At 45.1% G+C, this 13352-nt stretch overlaps 1 protein-coding gene across 1 annotated transcript in view; it reads left to right on the top strand.

Moving 5' to 3' along the window:
* The first annotated feature begins 1002 nt into the window (after positions 1-1002).
* psidin (phagocyte signaling impaired) overlaps positions 1003-13352 on the top strand; it is an 80734-nt gene continuing 68384 nt past the window's right edge. The window contains exons 1-5 of the mRNA XM_077655547.1: positions 1003-1158; positions 1512-1597; positions 2781-2919; positions 7603-7902; positions 12839-12919. Coding sequence (XP_077511673.1) covers positions 1086-1158; positions 1512-1597; positions 2781-2919; positions 7603-7902; positions 12839-12919 — 679 coding nt within the window. The 5' untranslated portion in view covers positions 1003-1085. The remainder of the gene's footprint in view (positions 1159-1511; positions 1598-2780; positions 2920-7602; positions 7903-12838; positions 12920-13352) is intronic.

Raw genomic sequence — 13352 nt, 5'->3', positions numbered from 1 at the left:
GTCCACTTCGGATGCTTTGACCAGCCGTTGCACATGCAGGCAGTGGTTGTTCTAGTAGGCGGCCGACGCGACCCTGGCCAGCGGCTACGTATACAGTTTTAATAAGACTTTTTACTTTCTTTCCGAGTCGGTGTCGCGGAGACTGCTGGAAGCGCGAGTTTTTCAACTTAGGGGCCGAATTTACAGCGCCTCCTCGTTCGTTATATCCCAGTTGTGAGGCCACAGTTGTTTGTTGTATCTGAGACGAATTGCCATTGCCCTAATGTATATTTCGACGGTAGCACAGCAAATGCTCGTAATCAGCGGCGGCTCGTTATACCTGCGGTCGCTATAAGTGGACTGGACTTCTATTTGCTATCAGGTAAATCTACCCTATCTGTCTAGCCTTACTTTTAATCTTATCCTCGTGATTCGCAGAATTTGAATCCAGCCAAGCACTTCCGGAGGAATATGGGCAGGGTGTGGGAAATTAGGGTGTTGGGGCTAATGGCCGCGCAAAGAATGCGGTCTGTATATATGTGTACATGTGACCCGATCAACAGACGGTTCGTTTCACGGCATACGAAGTTGTAGAGCACTCGTGGGGCGAAGATAGTGCTAGGGTGTATACGATGGTTATCTGTTCCAGTGGCCGACAGATTCGCACAGCTCGCATGAAATATATTGGTCACTGAGCAAATCTTTCCAAGTGCTGTACTGATAAGCACACTAAGCAAGCGATGCAGCATGCACACATCTGCTGGGCGAATAAAAAAAAAACAGAACGACGATACGTAACGCAAAGTAGTTCGTGCAGACTGCTCGCCAGGGGTGACGCATTTTATCGGTGATTGGGCTGCTAGGTGCACATTGAACGATTAAACCGCTTCGAAACAGATGCGCTGAGGCTTCGTATTTGGCGCCGTAACGGGGTTAGCAGCTAACTGACTAATATGATGGCGTTGTTTTTTCCTTGTTTTCTTGTACTATTGGCTATTGTTTGTTTGGTTTATTATTTTTGTTACAACTTTTCAGTGAGTTTTAAAACCTCGCTAAACTTAGCACAATTCCGTTTCGCTCTCCCTGACACTGGGCGTCCATGGTTAATGGCGAGCATGTTGGCCGCACGTTCGCACGCAGACTCTAGCATAAATGAGAGGCGACTGCGGCCTGTCTACGGTGAGCATCTTTTATAGGAAAAGTTTTTCAAACAAACAGTCTGCATGGCCAACGTTTCGATTTGCTTCCACAGCGGTGCCAAGACTGTATCGCTCTTCAATAGCTGAAAACGTGCTATCCTGGCGGGGTCACTGCTGAGCACGTTACTGGTTAATTATTTCATCCAAACTTGGTTGTTACGGGTTATTTTCAAATAAAATCGCACCGATTATGTGCCCCTCCCACGACCGCAGTTCGGTGAGGTCAACGATGCGATGAGCGTAGTTTGTTTAGGCGTTACCCGGTGTCTGTTCACAGTGGCGTTGGGCGGCCTTTAACGCATCGCTGTCGCCCGGTTTGTTGTCTCGCCACAGACTACCTGGATAATGGGAACCACAAGAAAGCGCTGCAGGAAGCGGAGAAGCTCCTCAAGAAACAGAAGGACTTCTCATGTGCCAAGGTAAGGCTATCGGTGTTTCAGCGCCTCGTAGGGCCTTCGTATCGGTACTCCCATGAAGTGGTGCAGGTTGGCGTTCCGGTCTGTTTTGCGGGATTAAAGAAAGGTGTGTGTAATGAAGCTAAACTCTGAACGGTTAAACACCACTACACTTTTTGTTTCTTTGTGCACAGAGGAAATCGCGAAGTACTTGTTGATCCGTTGCTACATGACGTTTCGAAAGCATTTTTGCTAAATGCCGTCAGCCAGTGGCATTTATGAGATTTCTTCTGTGACGTAGTGACAGTAAATCTGATTGGGATGAACGCGTACGATTTGGATGGGCACAGCCGCTTTTGAGGCGTCGAAGATTTTGTGGGTCGCACGCTTTGAATTGAAACGAAACGCCAACCGTGCGTTAAAACTCGGTGGTAGCTTCCAGTGGACAGAACTTGGGCTGGTCACTGAAAGGCGTGAAATCTCTGTTCGAATTAGAAGTAGAAAAATGCAACGTGACTGTGATCATTTGTTAAATGGGATGGTGTGGTGACTTGCTAAGCAGCAAAGCTGACAGCTGCCAGACTGGTAAACCCAGTATAGCTCTGCTGCAAGACTTTGTGTTAAAAAAAAAAAAATTGTGCAAGTGTGCCTGTGGCCAAAGTGTGTCAGACACTTGTCACTTTGCTTCAAAACCTGCTTTGTAGAGCATACTTGCACTCTATGTGTGAACACGTCAAGGGGTGGCATGACTGTGATGTGCTTACAGTACCTTTTGTGCGCGGATCACAGCGCAGTGGTTAGATTTTCCCACTCAGGAACATACCAGAGTCAGGTGCCAGAGAGTGAATAAATAGAATGGTCACCACAGAAAACTGTTTGAAACATCAACCAGTTGTAGTATTTATGTTGCATGGATAGCAATGTTTTACATTGCCATTCAGTTTTTTAACAAAAGGTGTATTTCATCTCTCTCAGTGTGTCGTCTTCTGCTTTCTTATCAGTCATATTTTTGTGAAAATAACTGCACTGTTAATCTCCTTCTGATCACCCCCAGAAATTAAAAAAATAAGCTTTCACATATGCTGCTTGGTTTTGTTGACTGTTGGCCTTCTTCATCTATTTGGTGGTAATTATGGAATCAGTGCTGCCACGTGTTTTGTGTGAGTGCTGGCAGCTTCAGGGATGAGGTCTGGTGGGACCTGTGCAGGCGCTCAAGGCACTCGCCCTTGTGCGGCTCTCGCGGTCGGACGAAGCACTGGCTGTGCTGAAGGAGCTGCAGGCAGAGGCCCCCACTGATGATGCTACCCTGCAGGCCATGACCCTCTGCTACCGGGAGCTCGAGCGACGTGAGTGAAAGCTTGCTTTTTCTAGCTGGCACCGTGTTCTGCATCTGTGACCTGCGTCTTGTGGCTGTTGGAACTTTTTCCTGATTGCAGGTTGTATTTTTTATAATAGGGATTACTGTATTCACTCGCATAATGAAAGTGTCTGCATAATGAGCACACCTATACCTTGACAGCCAAAATGCACATTTTTTTTTTCCCTTGCTAATGAACCCCTGCCCCCAATCTTCTGGCATGCAGTCTGCTCATGCTGATATTGAATAAAAGCACGCGCCCTTTTTGGAATGCCGAAAGCAATGCACAGTAGTGTTACGAACTATCACCTGAATGTAAAGACTGCTATACCTAATGCGTCACCCTATGGAACGAAGAGTCAAGAAGAATGTTCTGAGGACAATTTGTGAACCAATAGAAACCATGCCTAGTCACCTAGGGTTCTCTGTTCAGTCTGCAATATTAAGGATTCTAACAACTTGTTGTGGGTGGGCTTCGCTCTGAATGCTGTAAATTGTGCTAGAGTGAACTCTTGTACCCTCTTTGGACAGCATTGTGGGCTGTTATAAGAGTTATATGTCCAAGTTAAGATGAAAGTTGTTGAATACGTTTTCAGGCATGGAAATTATGCTGGAGAGTGCCTTTCTTTTTAAATTTATTTGCAAGTAGAGTCATGCTGGATGAAATATTTATTTCACTTGCCTTCCTATTGTCCTACTTTTACTGCTTAAGATTTTTTCTGAATATTCTGTGTTCCATGATGAATGCACCGCCCTAATTTTCAGAGATACTTTGAGAGGAAAAATGCAGTCATTATGCGAGTAAACACAGTAGCACTATCATATTGGCTTGCTGGTTGCTGTGCTGCTGTTAAGCATGAAGCAAGGATGTAGTGTTCTGCATGTGTTTAAGTGTGCACTTAATAAAACGTCAATAGATTTTGTAATAAAGCTCTAAAATTTATTGTTCCACTCAGCTCTCACGTTCAATGCAAGGAATTGAGGGTGGGGGGAATTGATGCACGGGCCCGTGCATTAAAAATTTGATGATCGAGATTGTTCTGCAACAGGTAGTACAGTTCTTTTTAAATGCTTGTAATGCAATGAAGATTACCAAAGACAGGGGACGGATAGGACAAGCGATACTCTCAACTGGTTTTATTGATGGCTCACATGCACACATATTACAGTTTGCTCCCATGCTCAAAAAGAGTAGGCCTTGTGCAGATGACAGTGCAAACAACAGGATTACTGTGCAGTCCAATCCCTTTTTTTCTAACACTATCATTTCAGATGATAAAGTTTTGTTGCCTCTTCTGATTACACATCTTTTTCAGCAAGAGTTAGTATGTTACGACACAGACTGACAAAGTGCAACGGAACTAGGACGAGTAGAAGAAACACGTGTTTCTTCGTGTTTCGTGTTTCTTCTACTCGTCCTAGTTCCGTTGCGCTTTGTCAGTCTGTGTCGTAGCAGTATGAACCAACTAGCCGACACCAAGGTCCTCTTAGTATGTGCCAGGCCATCTGCAGGATTTGCAATGAACTATGAAGTTCACTCCCATTGTCTAAGCATTTTTCGTGCTCATGAAGGCGCTGATTAAGACATCTGGACTCGCCAGGGTACACTTTCCCATTAGCGAGGGGTATTTTTTAGACAATTCCACCTTGCACTCAGCATATGTGTACTTGTACTTCATTTTGCAGGCCTGCTTTCTTTTCTTTTTCTTTACCTTTGGGCAAAGGCCTTCCACCTTGCAGAGCGCTGAGAACACATCTGGAACTTTGTATTTATCAGTTTTTTTTTGTGTGTTTGAGCCACATGATGCGAGTAAGCACCACCTCATATGCGGGAGGTGCTGGGTTTGATTCCCAGTGCCACTGAGTATCCATTGGTTTTGGTTTTCAATGGGCACAGGCTTTCTCCCTGCCTGTTGCTTGGCTTTCACCGGGATGAAATGCTTGGGTAAAGTGTTTTGGTCACTGCACCCCCCCCCCCCCCTCCCCTCAATATATTATTGATCCACTAAGGTAAAGCCGATATATGTGGCAAAGCAAAGTACAATGAGAAGAAAAGGCCTACCTGAAAAACCGTACTCGCTTTCTTGCTGCTTTATGTGCATAAGTCTTACCCTTAATTTTTTGCAGCAAAGTTTCTGCGACTGCAAAGAAAAGTGATTTGAACAAAAACCCCTGTTAGCAGCCTAGAAATCTGGAAATCACAACATTGCTGCCCTGAGTAACTACACATTGATAGCTTCCTCCATGCACATGGTTGCAGCAGCCCTTTTTACCATCTTTGACCTGGCTGAAACAAATGGTGTTAGTAGTTATTTTTGGACTCAAGGCTTATAGCTTCAGTAAACCTGTCATGTAAAGCTGGAATTGAAGGTCTAAGAACTACAACTAATTATCTGAGAGAAGCTTGTGCATAAAGGTTAGTCCCTTTTCAGACTGTCTAAAAATAGTAGGGGTGTGCGAATATTCGAAATTTCGAATACGAATCGAGTACGTTTGATATTCGATTCGTATTCGTGTTTGAGAAATTGATATTCGAGAATTTCCAAATATTCGAAAATTCCCGAGTACTCGCCAGCGATTGTATACTACACAGACTTTCATAAATTCGACCGTGGCAAAACCACAGTATCTGGGCAAATTAGCCGATGATCAAGTTAAAAATTCCAGGAAAACCATACAGAGGTCCTATTCCCTTCCTTCTCCGTCGTTTATCACGCGTACCGATCGCATTCCGACGCCGCTAGGCTTGGTCTCGTGCGAAATTCCGCAAGTGGGCTTTCCCACACATCACACGTGCTGCGAACAAGATGGCCGACGGCCCGCTTCGAACAATCGCAAAGCGAAACCGCGCTTTTTTAATCCTTCCGTAATACGTTACATGTTTAATGCCCACATCCGAAGAATGCGTCCTGTTGCCTTCATAAATCTCCGAGCGTGACCTCCGCCATCCCGTTTTGTAAACTACGCTATACGGGAAAGCCTACTTGCGGAATATCGCGGGAGCCTCCTGAAGGGGCGCGTAGATAGATGTCACAATAGGGCAAGCGGTCATGCAAAAATCCCGCCTATTGCATGGTGCGTTGTAACTTGCGCACCTCTCTAGTGGGCGCAACGGCAGGCATGACAACGATCGGAAGGCCCCCGTCGCTAGGTCAGAAAATAGCCTGGCCGCGCAGTTTCTGTTTCTGAGCTTCGCCGCTGCCCCGCGTCAACTGCAACTGTCGGCCTGCGAATTTGCCGGTAGTCTAATCCCAGCTCCGCGCGACTTTCGGATGCTGACTGGTGCATTGCAGGTGATTTCTTTTTTTCTTTTTAGGAACCGCCTCGCCGTTCTGACACCAGTGCGTGTTCCCCAGCCCCTTGCTTTCATTTCGGTTGTTCTTCCAGCACTCCAAAACGGCGGGCTCATCACGGGCTTACAGGTGTTAGCGCGATGGAGCCACCCCATTAGGCCTTGCTGCATTTTTGCATTTTCTGCAGGTTTTCTTTTTTCCGGGAAGGGGATGGGGGGCCGGAAAAGAATTTTATATATCGAGGCCTTCAGATGAACCGGGCATTTCTTGCAGTCCCTTGAGCTCCGAATGAATGAGGTTTTACTAGTCATTATGTAGTTTTTTGTTGCTAGTTTTGTCATTTTATGGATTTTGTTTTGCATGGCCTCATTATAGTTTGGATACTGTTATGCTGTCTAATCAAGAAGTATACATTTCTGTGCACATCATGTTTTTTTATATGGTACTGAGGCAGTCTAGTTTTGTTTATTTTAGTTGCAAAGACCATACACTATTTAAAAAAAAAAAGAATGATGGCAACAGCATTTGCTTGTTTACCATTTTCTGAAATTTTTTTTGTTCTGAACAGACGTTCGATATTCGAACCCATTTTTTCTTCACATTCATATTCGATTCATATTCGAAAATTTCAATATTTGCACACCTCTCAAAAATAGCCAAAGCTTCCACCACAGTGTCGTGGTAGGCCAAAGGTTTCCTTTTTCCTCAAAAAAAAAAATTGGCCACATGCCTAAAAACTTTAATTACTTTGTCTTTATCTACAACTTCACCTAATACTCGGCCCGTGCATGGGAAGAAAATCATGCACAAAACTGGTGCCACACTGACCCAATACAAATTCCACTCTTTTGCACTAACAACCTGCCTTCATTATAACAACCGTGCTGAGATAAAATTAATTCAAGGAGGGACAGGAAGCTTTCAGCAGGTACGCCGGCTGGGTTTTGAAAAGATACCGCATAATTTGTTTTCATTGCACTGAAAAGCTGAAGTAAATGCAGTTTTGGCACTCTACGATGAGTATAGTAGCGACGATAGAGCGCCTGCACTAGGCCCACCTGCATGTAGAATAGACCTGCAAGTACAAATCACATCATGTCATCTTGTACTTCAGCTTTCTTCCTCCATTAATATAGTAACACTCACCTTAGAGTATGCCTGACCTTCTTAGCATGCCACTAGGCCGTGCTGATTTTGCTGTAAACACTTCATCTGCGCATCTACCGTTGGTGACAGCGTGAAGGGAAACGTTTCATTCTACAACTTTTCAAAAAGAATGTAGTGCTTGAGAAAGCGTAGGCTCTTCTAGATGGTGTCATCATTTTAAGCTTTCACCTGCACCACGGTTTTCAAACGGTGCTCTCGCATGGCACATGCAGCGGAGCTGGTGGTGGAGGCTTACGAGCGTGCCACCCAGAAGGATCCGCAGAATGAGGAGCTGCTGTCGCACCTGTTCATGGGCTACGTGCGGGTGGGGCGTCCTCGGGAGCAGCGGCACACGGCCTTGGCGCTGCACCGGCTGCGCCACAAGAACCCCTACTACTTCTGGGCAGTCATGAGCTTGGTGCTGGAGGCGGCCCAGCCGGCCACGGCACCCGCTGAGCGCAGCACCCTGCTGCTGCTGGCACAGCGCATGGTGGACAAGTTCGTCAAGGAGAAGCGCCTTGAGGCCGAGGCTGGTGCGTTTCTGTCACATCCTGAACCATCATTTTGAAGGGACAGCTTTAAAGGTCCTGTTCTGCAGGAAATCTGGCAGCATCCCTTGTTCTGTTGTGAGCAAAAAATCTGGATTGGTCGAGAGGTTGTGATGTGAAGTGTGTGGCGGCCGATCTGAGAAGTGATAGAAACATTAGAAAACTGGTGATTAGCTGGTCACAACATGATTCTGGCGTCGTTAATACAGTAAGTGTATAAAGTTAGCGAATTGCACTGGAAAAAAAATTATTGTACATAATTAGTCGGGAGTTTAACCCCTGACCCTTGGATTGCAAGTCAGACACCCTACCCCTAGGCAATGCAGGTACGTTATACAGCTTGGTTAAAACTGGGCATTATAGATATGTCTAGGGATCTTTCACATAAATGGAAACAGCATCTGTGTCTGCGTGGGCACGAGGAGCTGCTGCTTGGACCTATTATAGCTATGGCATCATACCTTTAAAGGCAAAGCTTAAGTGTCCCCGAAATTTTTTTGTTATATGCAGTGGATTTTTCTTTACGACAGAGTTTCTGAACAGTTTAGAGATCATCAGCTTGTACAGTGTAACCCCTGAGCTTTGTGCTGAAGTTGAAGGGTCTGGCAATTACTTCGTTAAAGTCGTAACTTCGTTATAGCCCATGTTGACTAATCTTTTTACGTCATTCCTTCGTTATATCCATTATTTCGTTATAAACTGTTTCGTTATAACGATGTTTGACTGTAGTCCCATAGATGCAGCACAAAACAGCCCTGTTGACACTAACTTCACCAGGACAGTAAAAGCATATCTGAAGCTTATGCATGCAGGTGTTCTTCTAGCCTGACAAAACATTGGGTTGTGGGTGCCCTTCCATGTGACAAATAAGTAGGCAAGTTGTGCTTTTCAAGCACAGTTTTTTCAGTTGTGCGGAAGCTGTGAGAGCAGTCTATGGCAAACATTAGCTATGCGGCCTCTCTGCTGCCTTGCTCTTAGAGCAAGGCTTGTAGGAATTGCTAGAACCCACATCAGTCGTGGCAGCTTAGTGGCTGTAGCGTACAGCTGCTGAGTTTGAGGGATGTGAAATGCAGAAGTGCCAGTGTGCTGTGTAATGTTAGAACCCCAAGCGATCAGGATTAGTCCAGGGCCCTCCACTGAGCCCCTTATAGCTGACATGCAGCTTAGAGGCGTTAAACCCTATAAACAGTGCCTCACCAGCATCTGACTCTGGTTAAATGAGGGGCACCATGGGGTATTTTAAAAAATATTATCTGTCTTGGCTGGCTTGCAAATGTTTCCATGCAAACTTCTCTGAATATGTTTCTTTGATCTGTGGTTTAATTAGTAAACGCCTTAATATCCTGGGCTCTTCTGGGAAGGCGAAAAGAATTATAGGGTCTTGTCAAGTTCGTCTTAACACATCCACTGCGTCATAGGTCACCAGCAGCTTACGTCATTTATCCATGCTGTGTGGCCTCGAATACTGAGTCAAAGAATGGAGCCATAGGTCAGACTTTATTGTGAAGTTAATCCATCTAACGGCTTCATTGTGGGACCCAGTATTTGTGACCACACAGTGTAAAAAAATTGTGATCCACCAGCGACCCATGACTCAGTGAACGTGTTAAAGGACGCACCAGTGGCTTAAAGGGCAACTGAAGAGAGATTGAAATCCGACAAGCTTGAAGGGGTTGCATGTGTGAAAGCTGGAGGTAAAGCGTGCAAACTTTCTTTGCGCTGGCATTTCAGCATTTAAAATGATGACATAGTCACTGAATAAAGCTGCGATGGCTTTCAGGCTCCTCCGCAGTGCTCAGCAGTGTGTAGGGAGCCTGATGATGTCATCCACATTTCCAACTCAGAAACATTTGCTTGGAGGAAGAAAACCAAAACTACTGAAGACCGGGAAGCATTGTTCGGCGGCATATGATGACGCATGGCAGGACATGTGCGAAGGCAGCAGAAATCAGAAACGTCACAGACAGTGATGTCATCGTCTAGTTTTTTTTTGCACACCTTCGATGCTGTGAGGAGAAGCTTGAAGATCATCAAGACCTGAATCGGCGATGACAACATCACTTTAAATGCTAGCACAAAACAACTTGGGTGTGCTCAGCCTACAAGCATTGTACATTCTAATCCATGAATATCGTCCAGTTCTCAAAAAAGGGTTTTGTATTCCTATGATTGTTTTGTGTTTTGTATTCCAAAGACTTGGAAAAATTACAGACCGATCAGCTTACTGTGCGTTGCCTACAAGGTATTTACTAAGGTAATTGCTAATAGAGTCAGGGCAACCTTTGACTTTAATCAACCAAATGATCAGGCAGGCTTTCGTAAAGGATATTCCACAATAGATCATATTCGCACTATCAATCAGGTTATAGAGAAATGCGCAGAACATAACCAATCCCTATATATAGCCTTCATTGATTATGAGAAAGCATTTGACCCAGTGGAAACCTCAGCAGTCATACAAGCATTATGGAATCAGGGTGTAGATGAGCCTTATGTCAAAATACTGAAAGATATATTTAGGAACTGTACACCTACCATAGTCCTCTATAAAGTCAGCAATAAAATTCCAATAAGAAAAGGCGTCAGGCAAGGGGACAATCTCGCCAATGCTATTCACCGCCTGTTTACAGGAGGTGTTCAAGAGGCCTGAATTAGGAGCAGCTGAGGATAAGAGTTAATGGAGAATACCTAAATAATCTGGGATTCGCTGATGACATTGCCTTGCTGAGTCACTCAGGAGGTGAACTGCAAATCATGATCAATGTGTTAGACAGACAGAGCAGTACAGTGGGTCTAAAAATTAACATGCAGAAAACCAAAGTAATGTTCAGCAGTCTAGCAAAGGAATAGCACTTCACAATTGGTAGTGAGGTGCTGGAAGTGGTGAAGGAATACGTGTACTTAAAGCAGGTAGTAACAGCTGATCCGGATCATGAGAGGGAAATAACTAGAAGGTTAAGAATGGGGTGGAGTGCATATGACAGGTTCTCTCAGAACATGAATAGCAGGTTACCAATGTCCCTCAAGAGAAAAGTGTACAACAGCTGTATCTTGCCGGTACTCACCTACGGGGCAGAAACGTGGAGGCTAATGAAAAGGGTTCAGCTTAAGTTAAGGACAACACAGCGAGCCATGGAAAGGAAAATAATAGGTGTAACGTTAAGATACCAGAAGCGGGCAGAGTGGGTGAGGGAAAAAAACGCGTGTTAATGACATCCTAGTCGAAATCAGGAGGAAGAAATGAACTTGGGCAGGGCATGTAATGCGAAGGCAAGATAACCGCTGGTCCTTAAGGGTAACGGAGTGGATTCCAAGGGAAGGCAAGCGTAGCAGGGGGCGACAGAAGGTTAGGTGGGCAGATGAGATTAGGAAGTTTGCAGGCATAGGGTGAGCGCAGCTGGCAAAGGACAAGGTTAATTGGAGAGACTTGTAAGAGGCCTTTGCCCTGCAGTGGGTGTAGTCAGGCTGATGATGATGGTGATGAATGGCAAAGGTGTTGTGCTTGTGGGAAAATGTAGCTGGGTCCATTTGTGTCTGTAGCAGCCATATTTTTTCAGGGTAGGCACAGCACTGCAGTGCCTGTGACCTCAGGTGGCAAAGAAATGTAGAAATGTCCCAGACCTTTTCCTCTTTTTTTTTTTGTGGTGAAAAAGTGGTTGCTACTCGTGTACAGCAGTCTCTGCAACTGCCATTTGTGCAGACTGCATCATGAATTGAGGCTCATGCCAGCCTATTGTTGTTATCTTGTGGGTGCCTATTGTTTGCTTGTTGTGTTGTGATCTATTGTCCGCATGCCTATTGCTGCTTCACTTTACTGCCGACATTAAATGCTTTGGAATTTAATGCTCCTCTTTTGTGATACCTTCATTTGATGGCCAACATTGCATCCATTGTTATCCGCACTGAGTTCTCATCTTTTCGTGCACTTTGAGTGTCACCTTCTTGCAGCTTCCTACTGTGACTGTCAATTCTCAGCCATTGTTTGCAATCAACAAAGGAACAAACTGGCTCCCACGCATCAAACCACTAGTTCTCCTGGTTCCACTAAAGCAGATTTTGCGGAATTGTATACTATTAGTCACATTCTCTTTTTTGATGCTAGTGCTGTTACGTGCACCAGTAGAAACAGGAATGTGACATAAAAATGACTACTATTTTACCTTATTTTCACGAATATGAAGCTAGAGGGGAGTTTGTGACGTCAGGAAAATTTAAAAAAAAATGTAACGATTACAACTCAATCTCAAACTGTTCAGGCAAGCAATATCTGAGGGCCTCCCCAAAAAGTGCAGATGGCACAATAAAATATGGAAGCAATGAATACGCCAACGTTATTAAAAAGCAATGCTTTAGATGTGTTCACCACAGTCATGCAAAGCCAAGCCTCCGATCCTTTATTGGACTCAGCCTCCCACGTGTCGGCATCCGCTGTACCACCTTCTGCTACTTGGCGTTTTGGGATGCCCGGTCCTGCGCCCGTTTGCACTTCTTTGCTGTCCCTACACCACTCACCCCTTTCAGTGGCTACTCTTTCTCAACAACCCACACTGCCTCCTTTCTGTATTCATAGCCACCCTCTGCTGTGCACTTGCATGCAGCGCGGTTTGCCCCAAGTTGATTAAAAAGCTGGCTACTTGTAAGGCTCTCAAGCCGTGTGGGGAAGGTTGCTTCAGCCACCTTGAAAAGCTCGATGGGGGTGGATTTGCTCCTATGTATTCATGCCTTGCTTCCACATGTAACGCGAGGTGCACTCTGAAACATTTGATGTCTCCCGCGGCATTTTTCAGGTCGCGGAATTCACAATTTTCCGCCACAGAAAGTTAGAGGTCTTACCCATGCAAACGGGCATGGATGTCATGTCCAAAGCTGCCTACGTCTCTGTTCACTGGGTTCAAGTGCACGTTTTGTGTGTCTGGTGCAGAGGTGCAGCTCTACTTGATGGTCCTGGAGATGCAGGAGAAGTACCAGGAGGCCCTGGACGTCCTTCATGGTCCACTGGGAGGTACGTCGCTAGCTCCACACTTGTCCTGCCAGCTCACTTTTATCGCTTTTCTGTTGTCACATTTGCACATTTTCACGAGCACAAGTTTAATTGAACACAGGCAGCTGGCTTTACTTTCACGATGCCAGAGCACTGCAGTGGAGGGTCTGGCAAATGCTAATTGGAGCAGGTCACTATACAAATAAAGCTGTAGATATCAGCCATGGTCAGAAAGTTTAAAAAAGGTTCAAAGAGCGTTTTAGGAGCGGTACACTGCTTTGTTTCCAGAGTATTGTGAAGAGACCTTTTGCAGATGAATAGGCTTTTTAAGTTTGTGCTCTATGTGAACTCCATGCGCACTGTTTACAGTATTAACTCATGTAAGGACTACACACCCGAACCTGGCGGCCAGTAATTTGAAAAAGAAAAAAAGGCAGCCGAAAGAATTACTACT

The sequence above is a fragment of the Amblyomma americanum genome, chromosome 2 (genome assembly GCF_052857255.1).
Source record: "Amblyomma americanum isolate KBUSLIRL-KWMA chromosome 2, ASM5285725v1, whole genome shotgun sequence".
Lineage (NCBI taxonomy): Eukaryota > Metazoa > Arthropoda > Arachnida > Ixodida > Ixodidae > Amblyomma > Amblyomma americanum.
This window is presented reverse-complemented; position numbering and strand designations above follow the sequence as displayed.